This window comes from Clupea harengus, chromosome 4, assembly GCF_900700415.2.
Source record: "Clupea harengus chromosome 4, Ch_v2.0.2, whole genome shotgun sequence".
Taxonomy (NCBI): Eukaryota; Metazoa; Chordata; class Actinopteri; order Clupeiformes; family Clupeidae; genus Clupea; species Clupea harengus.
Window position 1 is genome coordinate 8,422,347 of NC_045155.1, and position 21,194 is coordinate 8,443,540.

The 21,194-nt window shown below is 46.5% G+C and overlaps 1 protein-coding gene across 1 annotated transcript in view; it reads right to left on the reverse strand.

The window, feature by feature from the left end:
* The window catches only part of prex1 (phosphatidylinositol-3,4,5-trisphosphate-dependent Rac exchange factor 1), a 61,585-nt gene that overhangs the window by 26,903 nt on the left and 13,488 nt on the right, over positions 1–21,194 (reverse strand). Inside the window, exons 2-10 of the mRNA XM_012835016.3 lie at positions 15,551–15,616; positions 15,212–15,334; positions 11,226–11,330; positions 10,463–10,564; positions 10,161–10,322; positions 5,952–6,085; positions 5,473–5,588; positions 3,679–3,828; positions 2,194–2,341 (exon numbers count right to left, since the gene is read on the reverse strand). Coding sequence (XP_012690470.2) covers positions 2,194–2,341; positions 3,679–3,828; positions 5,473–5,588; positions 5,952–6,085; positions 10,161–10,322; positions 10,463–10,564; positions 11,226–11,330; positions 15,212–15,334; positions 15,551–15,616 — 1,106 coding nt within the window. The remainder of the gene's footprint in view (positions 1–2,193; positions 2,342–3,678; positions 3,829–5,472; positions 5,589–5,951; positions 6,086–10,160; positions 10,323–10,462; positions 10,565–11,225; positions 11,331–15,211; positions 15,335–15,550; positions 15,617–21,194) is intronic.

A 21,194-nucleotide genomic window follows, 5' to 3' on the forward strand; every position in this document is an offset into this window, starting at 1 on the left:
TACCAAACATCAGAGTGCAACAGCAACAAAAGCGGCAACAAGAAATTATGTCGATAAAATAATCAGCACACACAATGCTGTCTAAAAGAGTTAGGAGAAAGTGATGGACTGGCATTCAGGGTTGCAGCAGCATCCTCAGTGTTCTGTAGTCATTAACATTCACAAAAACACACATACCCAGATTGACATCTACACAAACACAGCCTTCACAATAACCTTCACTCCTGGCCAACCCTTTGCAATGGGTGTGTCAGACTATTAGAGAAAACATGTTCATGTGCGCTAGAGAGAGAGAGAATGTTGAGAGTAAGTGTTTGTGTGTGTGTGCGTATAAACATGTGGGCCGCGTGTGTGAGCGTAAATCCTATGAGAGCGTCCATGCAGAATGCGGACACCTTGAGCCATCTGCTCCCATCTGAGCGCTTTAATTAGGGGAGAAATGATGAGCTCAGTGCATCACGCCCTCACACAGATTGTGGATGTCATACATGTTCAAAACAAAGCCCCGAGGTACCGTGGAACAGCAGGAGAGCAGGAGAGGAGGGACAGGGCTGAGATGGGACAGGGACGGGATAGGATAGGATGGGGTGAGATGGGATGGGGTGGTCAGGGCACAGGAAGACTTCCTCACAGTGTTGGCTGTAACCTGAGAGGCTGTTAGTGGCTGCAGAACGCTGACAGGAGAGAGAGCTGGGCAGGAGCCACACATAGAGAGAGAGAGAAAGAAAGAGGGGGAGAGAGAGAGGGGGAGAGAGAGAATGAGACAGAGAGAGAGAGAGAATGAGACAGAGAGAGAGAATGAAGGGTAGTTGAGAGTTTCTTATATCGATACAGATCACCAAGGCAGCGGAAGCCAAAACATCTTGGCTCCAACAGCATTAGTCTGGGGCAAGTCTGGAGGGTTTGTGTGTGTGTGTGTGTGCGTGTGTGTGTGTGGTGGGGTGCTGGTGGTGGTGGTGGTGTTGGTGTGGTGGGGGGGCTCTGTTACTGGAAGGAATTAAGTGAAGCTGCCGTGAGCTCTATTTCTGGCAGCGCACACAGCAGCAGCAACAAAAACAACAGCGCAGTGCTGCAGATGCAGGCCAGGTGAAGCAGAACGGAGCCACATGCTGTGATAGGAGTTCACCAGGGCACAGGGAGAGGTCGCCCGTGTATCTGCAGCTACCTCCCACCACCAAGCCCTCATGGGCGCTTTGATGCTCGAAGATTGCCCAAATGCATTATGGGAAAGTACAATAGGCTTGGTGGGTCTTTGGCGAAGCCACATAATGATATGTGATAATGTTAACATTGTATTAGTGTATATTAAACCCTTCAAGAATGTGGGCGTTGTATCACAGCCTGCTGAAGGAATCAGAAGAAAAAAGGAACTGTAGCCATTTATGTAGCCATAAAAGATATGCATCACAGAAGCATGGCCTCTTATGGGTATGTGAATGTGTATGAATGTGAATGTGTCATGTGTCTGCGTGCACATGACAGAGGGACAGATAGAGACCGAAAAGATGAGATGGCGTGCTGTTCTCTTTGTCGATTCATGCCGCTGAGAGATGGAAGAGACTCGTTCCAGCCACAAGCTGTGTACAGGAGTATGTGTGTGCGTATCTGTCTGTCTGTGTGTCTGTGTGTCTGTCTGTGTGTGTGTGTGGGGGGTTGGGGGGGGGAATGGGCCTGTTCGGGGGAGTGGGTCCTGCTAATGAAGGCTCTTCACTGGGAACACTTCTTTCCTCTGGGCTGCTTGGCACCAGGCTTGGGAAAGTGATTACTGCCACCCCTCTCATCAGGGGAGAGCAAGCACAGAGTGTGTGTGTGTGTGTGTGTGTGTGTGTGTGTGTGTGTGTGTGTGTGTGTGTGTGTGTGTGTGTTTGTGTGTGTGAGTGCGAGTGACTGTGTGTGTGACGCAAAGGAAGAGAAAATGAGATAAAAAGAGAAAGCGTGAATGACAGAGAATCAGGGCTTGTGTGCTTGTGTGTGTGTGTGTGTGTGTTTGTGTGTTTGTGTGTGTGTGTGTGTGTGTTTGTGCGTGTGTGTGTTTGTGCCTGTGCATGCATTTGAGATGAAGAATGCTTGTGCTCCACTGGGTGTGAGAGAGGTCAGGAACCCTCTTACTGATGAGACGCTCTGTGTTTTTCGGAGGTCCTACTCAGACCCCACTGAACAAACCTCCCATACAGTTCACTGAAAAAGACTCACTTTCCGAAGAAGCACTTGGGCACCTTGGTCAGCTTGCTGCGCCGGTCCTTGATGAGGTGCCGGTTCTTAGTCATCATCATGTGGTAGAGCTTCTCTCCTTTCTCAGCGATCATCATATAGGCATCCCGTTCCATGCCAAGTTTCAGGCCTGCGCAAACACAAGACACACACGGATTTAGCGCTCATCATGTTCCTTCTCACCGTGCATAGGTAAATCATACTTTTCCTGTTGTATTTTCTCCAATCGTTCACAATATGAACAGCTTCTCTCTCTCTCTCTGTGTGTGTGTGTGTGTGTGTGTGTGTGTGTGTGTGTGCCATGTGCGTGTGTGAGGGATAGTAAGTATGGCTAATCTTGAATGGTTCTCTGGGTGAGATCATCATCTGATCCACCGTGGCTCTGTTGAAGCCATACATACACACACAGATGTGCGGAAGCATCAGAATTGCGCCCTTACCCGCCCCCACACTGGGGGCCCAGGGCGGAGGAACGTGTGACTGATGTGGCACCTGTCGACCAAGACTGGGTTACACAGAGCCGTAACCTGAGCCGGACCCCCAAAACCCCTTAGGGTCAGGAGAGAGCCAGCCTCACTGCACACTCCAAAAAAAAACCAAGCAGTCTGACCTGCACTAATGCCAAAGACCTGATTTAAATCATTTAGGAAAAGAACACCAGAGCAAAATAGCTTCTATATTTAATAAAATCTGAAAAGTTTAAGTCCTGTGTAAGATTTATAGAGACGGCATATTAGAACTTCATAAGGTAAACAAGACAGACCTGCATCAGCAAATGTTAATGCTGAAAACATGTGCTCTTTTTGAAATGCCATTGCTAAGCTGTGGACCTGTATGAGGAATGTGAAGACTTGAAACCTGCAAACCAGAGAGGTCTGACAAGTCACACTCACCCACTGAACACTGAAACATTAACACATCCCACACACACACACACACACACACACACACACACACACACACACACACACACACACACACACACACACACACACACACACACACACACACACACACACACACACGCGAATTACACCGTGCTGAAACCAAACAATCCTCAGTCAAAACAAGAAATGGAAAAAAAGACAAACACACCAAAACAAAATGCCAAACTCCTTGAAAAACATGAACAGGTGGCCAGGGCAGGACGGGCCAAGTTCTCCGGAGAAACAGCAAAGCAGCTTACAGCCAGAGTGATAGTTCACTTCAAATGTTTTCATTTTCAGCTCACAACAGCTACTCCGCTAACCCACATTTCAAAGGGAAAGAGCAGAGATGGGCGGTGACAGCTAAAGACAGCCAGAGCTCTCTGCCAAAAGCGTCAAGCAGTGAATTGAACTGTGTCAAAAAATATCAAACACCACTATATTAATGGGGAATACATGTCAGGCAAGTTCCTGTTGAGCTGAAGGAGATACAGGTCTAGTCCAGACGTGCTACTGGGAGGTTGATGATGGTGGTACTCACTCTCCCTCTGCTCACGCTCCTTCAGGATGGCGTCCAGCCACTTCTGCTTGTCCTCGCAGTTCTTGGCCATGCACACGAACCACTTGTTCTTGGCTGTGTTGTGGATCTTCCAGCCATTGGTCACCGTGTAGTTGTTGCTGTGATAGTCCGCTGTGGAGGAAGGGAGGAGACTGTGAGAGGATGCATAAACCCACAGGTGTCGGGGACATGAGATGAGATGAGGTGCCCATATATCATAGAGTATCGCCCATGGCACAACAATATAATAGGGTCTAAGGAAAACTATGGACTACAATAACTTAAATGCATAGTGTTGGTATCTGTGAGTGTCAAACTGGGACTTTGCACTGGTGCATATGTAATCAAAACTCTTCTGAATGTGGTGCAGAATTCGACCTCTCAAAGTTCTAACACCTACCATTAGTTTAAGGTTATTGGATCTTAAAAACAGTGTTACAAAAGCGCAGTTTACAACTCAAGTCCTCCTTCTCTCCCCCTTCCCCTTTCACTCTCTCTTCTTCTCTGCTGACACACCCTTTCTCAGATGGGAGTGCAGGATCAATACAGTAAGTACAGCAAGGAGCTCAGTCATTAGATTTTTAAGAGTATTTAAGTGCTTGCATATAAGAGACAGAGTGGCTGAAAGATCCCCCCCCCCCCCCCCCCCTACCTGCCCTGTCTCCATCTCCATCTCTGCCTTTCCTGACAGCAGGTGAGCCACGGCTCATCTCTAAATAATGAATGGGGCTGGAATGGCACATTAACGGCCACATTAGCCGGAATGCAAAGATCACAGAAATAGATGAGGAGTGCAGCAGACCCTGCTCTCAGACGCCATCTCTGCTCCACAGGAATTTGTCCGGGTGACTTTAACTCAGGGCTCGTTGGGAAGGAAGCCACGGTGTAATTGCTCCCGATGCATGGTGGGTAGTAATGACGCAGCATACATGCTCATGAACAACTAGTCATGCACACATGTTCATGTTATATCCCTTAGAAACTGTACATTAAATGGACTACTGTTAACTACAGCCAGGGCACTGCGATATTAACATACAAAATTATCATTTTTTTCATGACCTCTTAAGTAATACAATTATGATAACTATCTATGAACAACAATTTTATCCACACTTTTAACAACCTGAATTTAACAACCTCTTGCGCCCCTCCCCCCTTCATGTCAGCATAACTGTATTCATCAAAGAGAACAGAGCTGTACTGCAGACAGAACCCTTTTTGAACACTTGCGCAGTGACACAAAACCAAGTGTTGAGGATCCAGCATCAGCACTAATATTCAAAGTGATGCTACAATGATTGAATTGTATTATCCACATAAACATAATAGATTGATTGCCTCAAAAGTTTTCTGAATGAGAAAACTTAAAGAGTTGTTTGTCAGGGCCTCAGTAGATCTTCAGATTTGATCAGTGCATGCACCAACCGACCATGCAAGCTGGTGTGACCCAGTCTTCATACTCTTGCAACCTACTCTTTCCTGCCCACTACATTTCTCAGAAGTCACAAGGGAAGTGTCAAGTCACAAAAACAGTTCGACAGTTGCTGTGGTAACTGAAACAGCCCATCCTGGCCTTTTAAAACCTCTCTGGCCTCTTAACTGAAATAGATTTTATTGTAACTTTCATAGCTTAAATCCAATCACATTTTAAAAAAAAAATAATAATGTCAGTAACTCCAGTGACTCCAATATGGTAAAAGCTAGTTGCAAGACTAAGCATTTGAGTTGTACTGTGGGACCAGACAGTCAAATGGACAGGCATATGGTACACACCTGTTCCATCCTCCACATTTTCTACCTCCATGACTTCCGTGTTTATCCTGCCTCTGAACAGGTACATCGGGCCGTTCATGGATTTGGTCCTTTTCGTGGATTTCTTCCCTGAAACCCTGAAAAGCACAGATTCACCAGTTCAAGTCTATAACAAGCAGTTTATCTGAAGGGGACCGCTGGTGACCAATTAGTCAGATCCTAGGCTTCAAGGCGGCCTTACATAATATAAGCAACATAGACACACCACCCATGTTCAGGCATAATCCATATACAATTACAGATTGCTAATGGTTGAATTATTAACATTGCCTTGCGGCTATGCACATGTCACTCTATTATTACCACCATTATGTTTAAGTCTTTGAATCCGCTGTATCTGAGGGGAAACTGTGAATCTTGGGTGGCGTTTGAATACGCTGTATCTGAGGGGAAACTGTGAATCCTGGGTGGTGTTTGTAACCGTGCCTCACTGCTCTCACCTGGACTTCTTCTTGGCGTATACCAGCAGGTTGTCAAACAGGAAGAAGACCCTTTCCTGGATGTTTCCTGCTGAGATCTTTAACAGGTTGCCCTGGAGAAGCAGCTCTGTACATATGTCAGTCAGGTTGGTGCCCTGAGAAGACAAAGAAAATGTGTAAGATGGGGGGTGGAGAGAGGGAGAGAGAGAGGGATAAGGTCTGAAAGCATCAGCTTCTCACGTTAATCAATGTCATAGAAACTGGTCTCCTAACATTGTTCCCTAGAACCCGTGTGTGTCCGGGTTCTCTTTTCTAAGAGCAGCCTACTGGGTATGAGGAACCTCATAAATACAAACAAATCTGACAGCTGATTATTTAAAGTGACAGTTGAAACTGACATTTTGAACCTCCATTGAATTGTGGAGAGAAGATTAATCTTATCCTAGTACTGGGAATTCTTTCAAGAGCCAAGGGTAAATTCAGGTTGATTGAAAAGAGCCTCAGAGGAGCCAAGCCATCCGATGAGCATTAGTAAACCACGGCTGTTCCAGTTCTAGCTCTTGCTGTAAAGAGGGACAATGACTGGCTGAGCTTTTTTAGTGCTGTTTGGGCGCTCAAGTCTGGTGAGAAGCCTAAAACTTACTTGTGAACCCCCTTCTCTCTTGACCCCGCTCAGTGAACTTCAGTCTGAGCAAAATACCTTTGGGGAAAAGCTGGGAAAGGGGGGGGGGGGGGGGGCTTTTTTCCTATGAGTGGAGAGAAAGTGTGGTTTCAGAGGGTTCGCTCGACAAAGCCGCGACTGAGTTCAAAATGCGGGAAGAGCAGGAAAAGACCTCTAAATGGAGCCAGGCTGCGAGCGCCCTCACAGGGACCGCTGTTCAGGGGGACAAACAAAGCCTGTTTATTTGCCCCCCCCCCCCCCCACACACACACACCCCCTTCAAAAGGGTGCTGGGCTCATCTAGCACGCTGCCTGCAGGCTTGGCCGTCAGACTGAGTCACATGCTCGAGCCACACCACCTCGCTCTGGCGGGCTGTGTTATGGTTGGGGAGCCTGAGCATGCGTGTGTTGATGTGAGAATGTCTGCTTGGGGTTTACCGAATTATGAACTTTAACTTATGATGCTGGGCCAACAGTGATCATTTCTACTGCAGTGTAGGGCCAAACAAATAACTGCAGAATTCAAAACCTGAGGCTTTTTAAATTTGGGATGTTTAAATATGGGTGAGTCCCCTGTGCAAAGGCAAAACAGACCTTAACTGTAGAGACATGAGACGAGAGATGTTTTTCATTAAGGAAATAGTCATCTGTCTGCACAGAATTGTCAGAGGAACCAGGTTCTCTGTTTGTTTCTGAAGCCCGTTTAGCCTCAAACACAGCTGATGGTGCGGCCAGACTGCTAACCATCTCTTCACACTAGACATGACATAACGTCACGCTCTGAGTCACATGTTTAACACAAATGAAAGAAAATATCTGTGACTGCTAAACTGGGTTATTTCAAAGTTATGATGGTTACATCATGTCATTTTTGCAGAAATCATAAACCAAATAATCATTCAAAAACATTTTGATTTTGTCTTTAAGTTGGGACTAAAAAACAAAAAAATAATCATGCCTTTGGTAGATTCATCAGACAGACTCAAAAACAAGATGCGGACTGAGGCAGAGAGAAACACCAGCCGGCTGAGGGGGGGGGGAGCGGAACACCACATTAGCAAGAGCCGCACATGTAAACTGTCTCCCTCCAACACGAGTAGACAGGCATTCAAACCTTTTCCCTCCCTGTCTGGTGGCACCGACGGTGTTTGAGGCCTGAAGAAGCGCCGCAGCCGGGGGGAAAAATGGAAACTTACTAATTTCCTGGATCTAAATAAGGTTCTAGTGGTGACCAACACATGGGGCTTTCTGGTATTAAAAAAAGAAAGACAAGCCGCATTTATGTGCCAGTGTTTTTCCTGTTTGTATGCCAGAAAAACTAGGGGAGACTCCTAAATCAACACACCTCACCCCACTAGCACTGACCTAACCTCATCATCGAGGGATCGCTCTTCTGTAGTTTTATCAACATATCTGAGGTTTGGTGAAAAGAATTGTTGTAGGTCGGGAATGTCTACATGTGTAAAACTCAGAATCATATATTTCTAAAGCAACTCCCTACGTAGCATTGGGAAGCTGTGCATGCAAAGAGACCTGCCATCAGCATCTGAGCGAAGCAGCCAAAAAACACGCTCTGACTCAAGCACGTGTGTGTGTGTGTGTGTGTGTGTGTGTGTGTGTGTGTGTGTGTGTGTGTGTGTGTGTGTGTGTGTACTACCTCTATGTTCAATTGCAGAAAGAGAGGGTGTAAAGGACACAGGGAATATAATTTCATAGAAAAATAATCGTGGCCTAAACATGACCGGATGAACGCGCATGTGTAAGAGCACCCAATCATCTGCCCTTGATATGGGGGTATGCGACATCACCAGCATTACCACACCTTGCAACACTTTTGCCCTTTTCACTTTCTTGGTAATCTCTCAGAAGTTTTTGTGAGAATTGTGATGTGCATACTGTGCGTACAAACGGACTCAAGGGAAATTACATTGAAATATATTACAAATGGGATGGATGTCACTATGCTTCAGTGTAGTTTTATACCTACATAAGAACTGTATGTGTCAATTCACAGGAAACAGAAGGCTACAATCTCAGCTAAATGAGCCCTATCCCCCCCCCCCGGTCTGCTTATATAACACGTGAAGTCTGTAGTTCATGTTTCAATGCCGAAGAAACACTGAACAAAAAAAAAACAAGTTGCTAATTTCCTGGTATTAAACTGACGCAATGGTGGTGACCAGGGCGGTGTGGTTACTGTACAGTCTAGCAAGAAGCCTTTGTATGTCAGTGTCTTTTATGCAGAGGCAAGCATGCAGCACAAGTGCAACCACCACCACAACTGCCATGTAAAAGAACCTGATTTCACATGCTGTCCTTTTCATTTTAAATACTGTTAATTGTCATTCATGTGTTTATGCTCCTCGGATGCTCAATGGAGGGGTGAGCTGAAGGGGGCGGCGCCTGGTTTCAGAAGGAAAGAGCTACCCACTGTTCTAAAGAGTGTACCCGGCCAAAAACACCACGAGAGTCTGAGCCCTGACGAGCAAGGGTGAGCAAACGCACACAAACACACATATAACAACCCCAACAACTCACAAGTAAACATAGCACACATGCACAAGCATGAACCCAAACAACCATGCATTTTTCCATGCTCATACATGCTAAAGCACACCAATATCTGTGAGCACACATAAACCCAAAGACACACACCCACACTGCACTTTAACATTTCACACTCTGTAATTAATCCTAAACCCTGAGCTCTCTCCCTCTCTCTCTGTGCATGCATGCGTGTGTGTGTATGTGTGTAGAGGGGAAAAGAGAGGGAGAGAGAGAGAGAGTGGCTGAGAGAGGATGGATGGGAGGGGGGAGGAAGAATGGTGGGCATGTTGTGAAGCGTTGACTGATCTCCTAGGCGACGGCGCTTCCTTTTTTTGTTCTCACTTCCTCCTCCTCCTGTCTGCTGGACACTGAAGGAACATGTCACAGAGAGGAAGACAGAAACCCCGGCTCTCTCTGGCTCTCTCTCTCCCACTCTCCCCCCTCCTTTCCCCTTCCTTCCCTCTCCACCCCTCTCTATCCAACTCCCTCTGTATATCTCTCCTTCCTTCGGTCACAGGCCCTCTCTCCCTCTCCATTCCCCCCAACCATTTTTCAATCCCACCACACACTTTCCTGCCAGGTTTTCACACAAGCCTGTCTTCACCCCACATTCTCTCTGGGCCATAAACTCCCACAATCCCCTGGGAGAGAGCTTGGGGACGCCAGGCTTCTGTCCCCCCTCCCCTCCCATGATTTATCATCCAGCGAGGAGATCACAGGGGAACCACGGAAGACCGTTTTAATTAAGATGTGGCATTTTCACTGAATGGGGAGGATGTGAGAATGTGAAGTGTGGAGAGCCGCTTGCGCAGACAAACCGCTTAAACATGAGGATGTGAGCATTGGTATGGGTGAGCATCATTAACATAGATGCAACGCCATAGCAAACATCCTCTCAAAAACACAAACAGTCAAACGCACAAACAGAATGCAAGGCTACAACATCATAAGCACTGCGGCCATCGCCAAAACAGACACACAGGCACGCACATTCACCTTCCACGCCACCCTGTTCTCCTCACCTCCCAGCCCTCAATGTGGGACTGCAGCTGCTCGAGGGCCTCCAGCTTCTCCATCTGCCTCTTGGTCTCGTTGATGTTGGAGCAGACGGCCTTCATGGTCTGCAGGGCCTCCTCCACTTTTGGGTAGTCCACGTGCTTTTTAGGGGTCCGCTTCAGCAGCTCCTGCGACACAGCACACAACACATGACGTCACAACGTATCCAAACACAGACACATACACTCTCGATTCCTCAATTCCACCGTTGTGCCTGCAAGCCTCTGAGACAGTGTGTGTGTGTTTGTTTGTTAATCCTGTTTCTAACCTTCAGCAGGAGTGGGTATTTGCAGATTCTCTGGATTGGTGAGAGCAGGTATCCCTCCAGTGGCACGTCAGTGGTCTTCTTCCCACCCAGCAGCATGCAGTGCTAACAGGGACACAAGGTCAAACACACACACATACACACACACACACACACACACACACACACACACACACACACACACAACACAACACAACACACAACACACACACAAAACCTATGAGCCATGGTTTGCACTTTGAAGAGTCTCTCTTTGGGGCTTTCATTTACATTGTTGCAATTCTTAAGGTTATGATGGAGTGTGAAGAATCTGCTCCCAAGCTAGACAGAGAGTCTTGGCATTCCTAAAATAGCATCCGCGTGGTCATCTGCACGTCACTCATCTCAGTCCCGGCACACGAGCAGTTGAGAGCTCGGCCTCCTTCTCTTAATCATCTTATCAAGGCTACAGAGAACAAAGGCTTGGGCACCCTCTACTCACTCAATCTTTTATATTTGATGACACCATGGTTACCTTAAGTAGTAGTACTAATAATGTGCTCCCTAGAACACTGTCACATAATGGTTAGAAAAGTACAAAAGCCAACTCAACACTGAAATAGAACACAAATCGAATGGAAAATAACTGCATTCCAATGTATTCTATTCTAAAACAAAACTAATGAATGAATACATGATTGAGTGAGTGTCTCATAACATCAGGCTAGTAAACGGTCGCGTGATATTGTGTGGTCCAACAACCCGTCTAAGCCAGAGCAGAACTCACCAGTAGAAAGGTGCGTATCTGTGGGATTTTGTTGAGTTCCATGAGCAGACGGAGAGCTTTCTCATGGTTACTGCAGTACTCCCCATACACTGAGAATCTGCCTCTCTGCAAAAGGAAACAGACAATCATGGAAACAGTCAAATGGAAATAAAAAGGGAATGGATTTGCATAACTATGCATTTCGCTTGGAGGGCCTGCTCCCTAGTTTGCTGAGAAATTGGATTTTGTTTTGTTACAAAGACTGGGGGAACCTTATGGCTTTACATCATTACACTTGACCTAGTTTGTCCAGCTCAGGGCAAAAGAAAGTTTCTGAAAGAATGAATTTGCTTATTTGTGAAACGCATTTCCCTGCGGATTTTCACACATAAAGCGGCAAACAAATTTGACATGGCGCTGTGGCCTACATTGGGGTGTTTGTGTGTGTGTGTGTGTAAGGCAGCGAGGAGACTGCTACCTTGCTTCATAACTACAACAATTACCTGGAGTAGTGCATTGGCTGACATGAGCCCTGTGTAACCAGATCGGCCCCCTTGTGCTTATTCCTCCTGGGCATACTAGGTGCTCAGGTGAGATGGGCTTTTCAGTGAACCATGGGTGTTACATGTGAATGAGAATGGTATTAATGCTTGATGAAGTGGGTGCACGTTTCAGATCAGAGCCAAAGTGTACGTGGGCCGCCGTTACATCCCAGAGCAGCGGGTGACACCTCCACAGAAGCCTGGAGTAGAGGCCTGCTCTCTGCAGGAGTACAGCAGGACCCCCGAGTTCCAGTGTAAAAACAAGTGCACCGCGAGACTAATTTTGATTGCGGGGTGTGGATGCAGGAGGGAAAAAAAACTGATGCGTGTGCAGGAGCGGGAGATAGAAATTACTCTTGGGTAAATAATCATTTTTTTTTTCTTCCTTAAAACTACAGAATGTTATTCGTGTTTGCAGGAGAGCAGCAAGAAATAACCCATGTTTTACATAAACAGGCACAACATTGGTGTTTTTTTCACATGGCTTACTTTCATGGGAGCAGGCACGAGCGGGACTGAAAAATCCATCCCGTGTAAACTTCCACCTGCGGGATTTTGTGGATGGAAGCAGGACAAAATATAACATATATTTTTGTGGCAATGGGACAGGATCTTGCGGGAGCGAAACTGAAAAATCCATCTCGCGCAGAGAGGCTGTTGAACGACCATAAACACCTGAGGATGTGAAACCCAAGCCATTCATAGATGCCAGTGTAGTCTGGGCGTCAACATGACACTGCCCAGGACCAGAGCATGCAGGATGGACCAGAATGACTCCTAAAGAGTTCTTGTCCTCACCATAATGGGACATGTATGATGATCTTGTGTTTTGTTTCCCATGAAATGTGCAGTAAAGTACCTCCAGGTAAGGGGGGGGGGGCTTCACAGGTGAATGTCTGGGGTTGCTCTCAGGTGAGTAATGGATGCCTGACCTCAGGGTAAGATGAGGTAGGTTACCTCATTAGGATGTGTGAGCATGTCATGTTAGATGATCATAAGGTCATGCCTAGAGGCTTCAGGCTAGGGTTCCCCCTTCACTGGGCTGTGCTCTGACACAGAAAAGGCCCAGGTGGGGCCTGTGGACACTCAAAAACCCTGGCAGCCTTTCTTCTTCCCATGGCAGGGCTGTAAAGTGTGTCACTGTGTTTCTCGATCATCACCGAGCTTTGAAACAGCCCCCACACCAGAGGATGAAGAAGCTAGCAGCCAAAACAGAGCAACTGGCATCACAGGCTGAAACATCTGTCCGGGCATATGTTCGGAGAGAGTGAGTGAGCCACATACTGTGGCCGTGTGGGGAGAGAGGCCTTTGTGTGTGTGTGTGTGTGTGTGTGTGTGTGTGTGCGTGCGTCAGTTATAAACACAAGCCGTGGGCCAAAACGTCTGCTTATACCAACAGAAATAGAAGACTTGTGTGCATCTGTGCACATGTTGATAACTGCGAGGAAACAGAAATAAATAACTGCCAGTGGCTGCGTGGCTGGCAGGGCCCCGCTGCCGGACTTATCATAAGGCGCTTAGCGGCAAATTCATCCCGCATGAATTCGTAGTTAGGAGCATTAAGTGTTTGGGAGACCATTGCGTCAGAGGATCTGGATGGCGATCAGAGAATACAACATGGCATTGTGCGGGTTTCGTTTGTCTAAGCGGGCAGGACATGAGGCACTGGCGCTGGTCGCATTTACTTGAGTGGCAACAAAGTATAGGGTGACGTCTGTGATGCCCATGTGGCTGTGGTGCTTGGATTGCATGGAGCTTGCATGTGTCGTGTGGTTATTTGTTCTCGTTTTATGGCTAAAGGGTAACGGGAGGGGAAACATAATGACATAATGGCAGAGTGTGTATGTGGTGAAGAAAATTATGATTGTTAAACTGACATAAAATAATACAGTTCATGCAAGGCTCAAAATTACAAACCCTAAACAGGTCCTGCTTTAATGGGTGTGGCGTCTTCACGGGCAGGGAAACAATTGCATGCTGACAAGAAGCCCAGGAACCCTAACCCCAGCCATCAATTAGGGACGTCAATCATCAAAACTGCTGGGACGTCCAAAAGTCAAAACAAGCACAAACATTTATTTTTACTGTTTAGAAGGGAGGGGGGGGGGGGTGGGTGGATTTATTCACGCAACAGTATGTTTCTCTCTGCCAAAACAGCCGGTGTGATTCCATCAACAGCTGGGATGATTCAAACAGTTAGCGAGTGAAAAGTCCAAATCTGTCAATGCCTCCCTTTGAGCCCTTCGGCCTGACCCTCGATGACCTGGGACACCCCTGCCCAACCCCACTAGCTTCCTGTGGCAGGCAAACATCCCCTCCACAATCAGTGTGCTTTCATGTCTCTCATCCACTACCATTTTAAAAGGCCTGCACTTGTGCCCAGAATAGCCCCACAAGTCTTTGCACTCCTTTGATAAACATTTTTTTTTTCTTGCAAAGACTAAACTGGACTTTAGACACAGCCAAAGAGTGAGTCAAAGCACAATAAGAGTATTGAGAAATCTCATAATAAAATACTTGTTAGTGCAGTCTGAAGCTAGTAGTCATCATGACTGAGATATAAAGCAAATATTGATGTCTGAACACACTTTAAACATTATCCCTTTTCCTGCCCTGTAACAGTGCCGTTCCAGAGCGATGAATGTGTCTCTGAGGAGTGGGACGCCACTGGCCAGAAATAGTGAAAGAGTGAATAAAAGAGTGGGTCATTTGTATGGAGTGCCACACGGCCTCTGCTGGTAATAGGCCCATCATTAGTGTGGCACCATGGCCGCAGTATACATTAATCTCCAATTTAACATGATCGCCGTCATGACGACATCAATCCTAAAAGGAAAATGTATTCTTTCTGCTGCTGTCAGACACACACACACACACACACACACACACACACACACAGAGTTAATGAATCTGCTGGTTCAACTCTACAGACACTTAATCATCCCCTCATGTGTCTGACTCTGTTGCATTTGAGGTCAAAGGGCTAGGGTTGGGGTCATCAGAAGGGGCGGCAGATTTAGCAGAGAGGTCAAAGGTGAAGCAGACGCGCAGGGACCACAGACGTATCTACAATGCAGAACCGATGAGCTGCCAAGGCCAAAGATGTTTCCCCCCACTTTTCTCCATCATTGCACATCATCTACAGACAGTTGGGAGAACTTAGGACCCACTCTGTTTGTCCACTCTGTCAGACCACTTCTGGCCCTTGAGTCTGGTGGTTTCAGTGAGTCATGTGAATGTGGACATGCAGTAATTAGAGCATGTGTCAATGTGGGTGTAGACGGAATAGCTTGTGTAGATAAACTACTATGGAAGCACATGTCCTTCTGGAGTTAGCCTTGGTTATAAACCTGAGGCAGGTGTAAAGGTGTAATTGGTAGAGGATGTGTAGTAACATCGTACGGGGGAATGCATCAGACATAGTTTAGGACTAGGGTGTGTGTGTAGATGCCAGTCTCTACTCACAAACTTTACAAAAACATGTCCGAGGGAATGCTGTGGATGTGGCTCCGGCTGTAGGCTGGCCTCCACCACGCTCAGCAGCTCCTTGTGGAGCTCCAGGATCACTTCGATGTTGGAGAAGAGGATCTGCGGCACACACAAGCACACATCAGACAACAAAGCAATGATGGAAGGAGGTGAAGGGCATTGAGGGGAGGAGATAAATGGTTTTCAGGCAGAGATGACAGATATTGTGAGAGAGGGTGAGAAGTTTTGGAGAAGGTGAAGGGTAAAGGTGAAAGGGTGTTGTGGGGAAGGGTGGGGCAGTGTGATATGTGATTGTGGGGGGGGGGGGGGGCATACCTTCACATGCTCAGGCATGAGACACTGCTGATCGTCTGGAGTCTGTCTGATCCGCTGCAGGAAGGCCTACAGAAAAAAAAAACAGGACAGGCAATGAAGTCAAGAGACATAAGACGGACAGAATGAAAAGAATGGAAGAAAGAGAAGGGGAGGGAAGGGGGTGACAGTGAGAAATGTAAAACCAACTTCACACTGAAGTGCATGACATTAGCACATAAAAGACACCAGGGATTGGATGGCTACAAGTTCATGAGGTCATAAACTGAGGCCAGAGGTCAAGCCTAGATGGGGGAGGGACTCCGTTGCTTCATGAGTCCAAGGTGGTGCATCTAATTTCAGGGCGATGATCAGCGACGGCGGATTTCAAAAGTTTTAGCTAAGGCCACCACGTTTCACAATGATTAGGCTGCAGACATGCAGAGGCAGATATCAGGTTTTTACATTTGCAAGTATTCAAGTTTGTACTCAGTCAGGCAACAAAGACACAGACAGAATAACAGACCAAAGTCACAGAGCTAAGGTAACACTTCTCAGTGACGTATACTCCGAAATCTCTACCAGGGCTAGCAAAAAAGAAAAACAAACAACAAAAGAATAAAAGAAATACAAAGAGCACAGCCATGGCAAAGGTCAAGGTAATTCAATGAGGGTCTGAGAACGAGCCAATTCAGTAAAAGCTGCGAGAGCGTGAGGGGGGGAAATGTATCACTTGTGCTGCTGGGGAAAAAAGCGAGAGCAGGAGGTAGAGTAACAGAAGCCACTGAGAGAGGAGAGGGCTGCCCGTGCCTGTGATAGAGTTACACAGAACACAGCCAGCAGGAGAGAGAGGAAGCACACGGGCCTGCGAGCCAGGCCTGGATCATGTTGCTCCAGCGCTTGCCTTACACTGATAAGCAGCTAAAGAGCCATGAACAGAGGAGCTGACCTGAAGCCTATGGGCTAATAGTTAAAAAGGCACCAGAATTAGCAGATTATGGACAAACTGCCCATAATCCTGTCATGAGATATGCAATATGGTCCAGCACAAAGGCAGAATTAGTGCAAGAGTGTGGGGCAGCTCTGGTGCAAATGTATGTCTACTTCTGCATGTCATAATCCTCTTAGCAGTACACTCTGTATGATCGTGCTAAATATGTTCCTGCATTATAATGAATGGTCATTTTCTGTATGCTTTATTGCTACTTACATTTTTCTGACATGTTTATTTTTGGTCTGTACATCTAGTAGCATAAGGATAACAGTCAACCTTAGCTTCGGAACTGAAACATGCTTGTGTTTGAACTAATGCTCCTGTTGACATCATCACACAGAAGGCCTTTTTGTTAGCAGCTTGACACTGTTTTTATAAAAACAGCAAAACAACATCCCACATATCAGGCTCTCGTTCATCTGCAAAGATCCCACGAAGAATAAGAGAAGAGAGATAGAGAACAGAAGGAGAGAGGGAATGGTGAAGAAAGGCCACCAAAGAGAAAGACAAAGTCAGAAGAAAAAGAAAAGAGAAAGAAAGAGAAAGAGAGAGACCAGCATGACTGGGTTAGTTGAAAACAGTGCCTCCCCTAGAGAAGAAAGGACACAGGGATACCAGTCAAACCCTGCCTCTAATTATGGTTCTGTGTTAGCAGGGAGGCGTCTTCCATCCAGACACGGTTACTGCCTGTAGAGTGCTCCTCTGTTCATCTCTCTGGCCGTCTGTCCATTCTGACCGTCTCTCCCTCTCCATCTGTCCTGTCTGCTGTCAGTGCAAGCTACACGTCTACATGTCAGACAGGGTGTGTTACGGGCAGATCCTCACCAATGTGCATGTCTCTGTTTGTCTATACTTGTGAGTGTGTGTATGTGTGTGTGAGAGAGAGTGTGTATGCATGGTACAGCACCAGTGTGTGTTTTCAGCTGCGTGTCAGTGCTCTGGACTCTCACCTCCCTACTTGGCGACCACAATGACAGGACAGGGAGTGCCCACCATGCCCAGACCACAGCCCCTACTCCGCCCCCCACAGGCCTAATGACAGACTCCAGCAGCTCAATCTCACATTAGCCTCAAACTCTTTACTCACTCCCTTTCTACTTCCTTCCTCCCTCCCTCACTCCTTCTTTCTTCACTCTCTCCATTCCTCCCTCTCTGTCTTTCACTTGGGCACATTCTTCTCTGTATTCTCTCATTCTATGTCTATTTACTCTGTTCACCATCAAGCACACCCTCCCTCCCTCAAGCTAGGAGGATGGGGCTTATTAGCCGTCTTGAAATTTTATATTAAAATGTACCAGCAACCTGATTGTAGGGTACAAAGAGCTAAAGTTGGGTGAGAGGAGTGGCGAGAGAGAAGGAAAGGGTAAAAGTGGTGGTGACATGTAAGCAGTTTAGGAGGAGAGTGTAGGGTAAGGTGCGTGTCTCAGTGGGGTGGTAATGGCGGAGGGGCTGTGAGGCGTTGCGCCCGCGAGCGCTGGGGTGGAAGTGCGCTGGCAGCCTGCGCTAATTAAATCTCCCATATGGCCGATCCAACCACATCCCCATCACACTCTGCAACGTGTTGAGTACGCTCACAGAACCTGAACTGCCAGGGGCCCGAGAGCTGCCAGCTCGGTCCCACCCACACACACAAACACATACACACCTAAACACACAAACATACAGGCACCCAAACACACAAGTACATAAACACATGCCCAGCTCTCACACACCTATGAACACAGCTACCCTAACATACTGACTCTACTACACCTGCTTCCATTGCTAATGCTAGTGCTAAGACAAGGCTTTGTCTCACACCATGGTCGGTTTATAAAATATAACATAGGAAGTAATGTGTATACAGATCTAGTCGCACGTTTAAGCATCGTCGTTTGCACGACTATATGGAAAATCATCGTAGCAGATGTCCACCTCGCAAGTGTGTGAACGGAGATACGGAGAGAGCTGGAGTATTTTTCTTTTTGTGCTCCCCCCCCCAAGGATAATGAGACGTAGTGTAATATGTAGCGACAGCTCGGTGAACTACTACCATCTGAGGAGGAACTGGATTCGAAAGTTCAATTAAGTTATACTATCACACTAGGAGATTTGCATATTCTATAGGTTTTTACGTTTTTAGTGTAATATATTTGCAAAACAAATAATAATGACATTCATACTGCCCTCAGATTATTGTAGCTTTTTTGGTTTGTGCTCAATAACAGCATCAAAATATGAAGTGCTTTGGGGTCAATGTATTTGGATGGGGGGGGGGGGGGGGGATATAAAATTGTCAAGCCACGTCAAACTACCTCAAAGGTGCCCGACAGGCTTCCGACTACATAGGGTTAAATGCTTTATGATGCTCTTTTAAATGTAGGCTACCATGGCTGTCAATTGATCAGATAGCACTATGTAAGCAAGTAAGTAAAACTTTATTTAGATAGCACATATTATACAAGAGTTGCAGTTCAAAGTGCTTTACATAAAATCAATAAAAACAAGCAATGCATGGAAGGAAATAATACAAATATAGGACTTTCGTCAACATCGTATGAGAACCTGATGTTCCAATAGGCTTCTTGGATTACTATAATCTCGTTACAAAATCATGATAAAAGTAATAAAACCCTTCTGCCTGGTCTGTAAAGTAAAAGGATTTTAAATCTTTAGCTCAGTGTTGCTTCATAGATTCCGCCTTTCTTTATCTAATACTTTCCTCTCGACGAGGCGAACTAGCTATGTTTGTCGCGCCCAGGGGCCTACCAGGGGACCGGAGATAGCTCTCCTAATTTGTCTCTCTCAGAGACCGACTATACCTCGTATAGCCCTAGCTATGTTTGCCGCGCCCAGAGGACCAGGGGACGCAGCTAGCTGTCCTAATTTGTCTCTCGTTAGTGAAAAATCTGTGAGAAAAACAGGAACAACATGGTTTCCGACAGTAATATGGTACCCTTAAAACAGTGTAACAGAGTAAAAATAGTGAAATAGTGCAAGATAAAATGTATAGTGCAAGTTACAGAGAAATAAGTATAAATAGTGCAAGATAAAATTAATAATAAGGTCATTCCACCACCGAGATACCACTAATGAAGAGAGTCTTGATTGCCATCTCTTGCTGTGCAGAGAAGTCAAAGACAACAGACGTTCTTTGGAGGAAAGAAGTGGTCAAGTTCTAGATCTTGATAAGGTGCCTTGCACACAATGAATGGAGACCATTAACTAATTTTGAACACAGACTGATTAATAATTTAACAGCAGAGTGTGTGTTGTCTGACTATGTGTGACAGAATGTCAGTAAGTCATTGCTGTAAGAGAATCGCTGCCTGCACCTTGTTAGATGACATTTATTTCTCATCCAACACATGGTAAGGTAAAGTTTTAGCATCCACCGAGTAGGTTACGACCCACTGCTGCGGCACCACGATCACATTTGCATTATCTTTTGAAAATGCATCTCTACTTAACAGTTAACATTTAATAACAGATGAGACGGTCTGCGGTCCTGATAACCTACCAGCAGTGCCAGCAGGGGTGTTACCAACACATTTTCTTGAAATGCCACCAATTAACAAATAATTACTAAGCTGTTTGGCCATCCTGCAGCTATTGGCGGCAGTTCTTAAAAGCTTATCCTGCCTGCTTCTCTGTGGGTGCACTGCAGTCTCATACAACCCTGCAGACTGGCTCGTGCCGGACCGTGGCCCTGTGTGCCCCTGCTCAGGTTTCAGGTGACCTTTTGGATGCGCCACATTATGGCAACATGACGTCAGGAGCACTTCCTTGGCGCACCGTCAGAAAATCCACTTCCACATTCATATTTCTAGGTAGGAAAATAGGCTTCCATGGCAACCGTTGTCAGTGGTAGCGTGGGGAGCTCAGTGCAGGTGTGCACTCAGGGTCTCTCTACTACGCTCGTAAACACTACAGATTCAGATCTCAGGCAGCACACCTGTGACCCTACAGCAGGCCATTAGCGCTGGCTGAGCAGGGCTCCCTCTCATGTTACACGGCGTATGGTGATGAGTTCTGAGGAGGGCTCACAGAGGTCCAGGTGTGTGTGTGTTAGTGAACAGCTGGGCCAGGAGGTGCAGGGCCTCTTAATCAGAGATGCAGAGACGCATAGAGGCTTTGAGCCCAGACGTCACACTCCAGCAACCCAACAACTGGTGGGAGGAGTCGGACAGGAGGTGCATTACTTGAACACACTCAGACAAAGATGCACGCTCGCACGCACGCACGCACGCACGCACGCACGTGTCCATATGCCACTCAAAAGGAAACAAGCTGTTCAAACAAGAAAACACACACCTCCTGTTTCAAACTGAACAATAGCCAGAGTGAAAGTTGGGGCCTTCATTAGAGAAAACATTCAGAGGCATGTTTTCTTGATGAGAGAAATGCGGTTCCTGTGTTGCTTTGGAAGGAAATAGCTGCTTCCTTTGTTGCTTGCAAGAGTAATGCCAATATGATTCAGTAGCTGCATGTATACACTACACTGGTTTATACAAAGGTTGTGCTGCAAATATCTGCACACACACACACACACACCTGTAGGAGTCATTAATTGTGTGTGGTTGCGGTGGAACACACTTTAAAAAAAGCTCACACAGGCAGAGGTTTGCAATTGCAAAACACCAGACCAAACCCACCTAATCCCCCTTGAGCTAACAACCATAACAGACAGACACA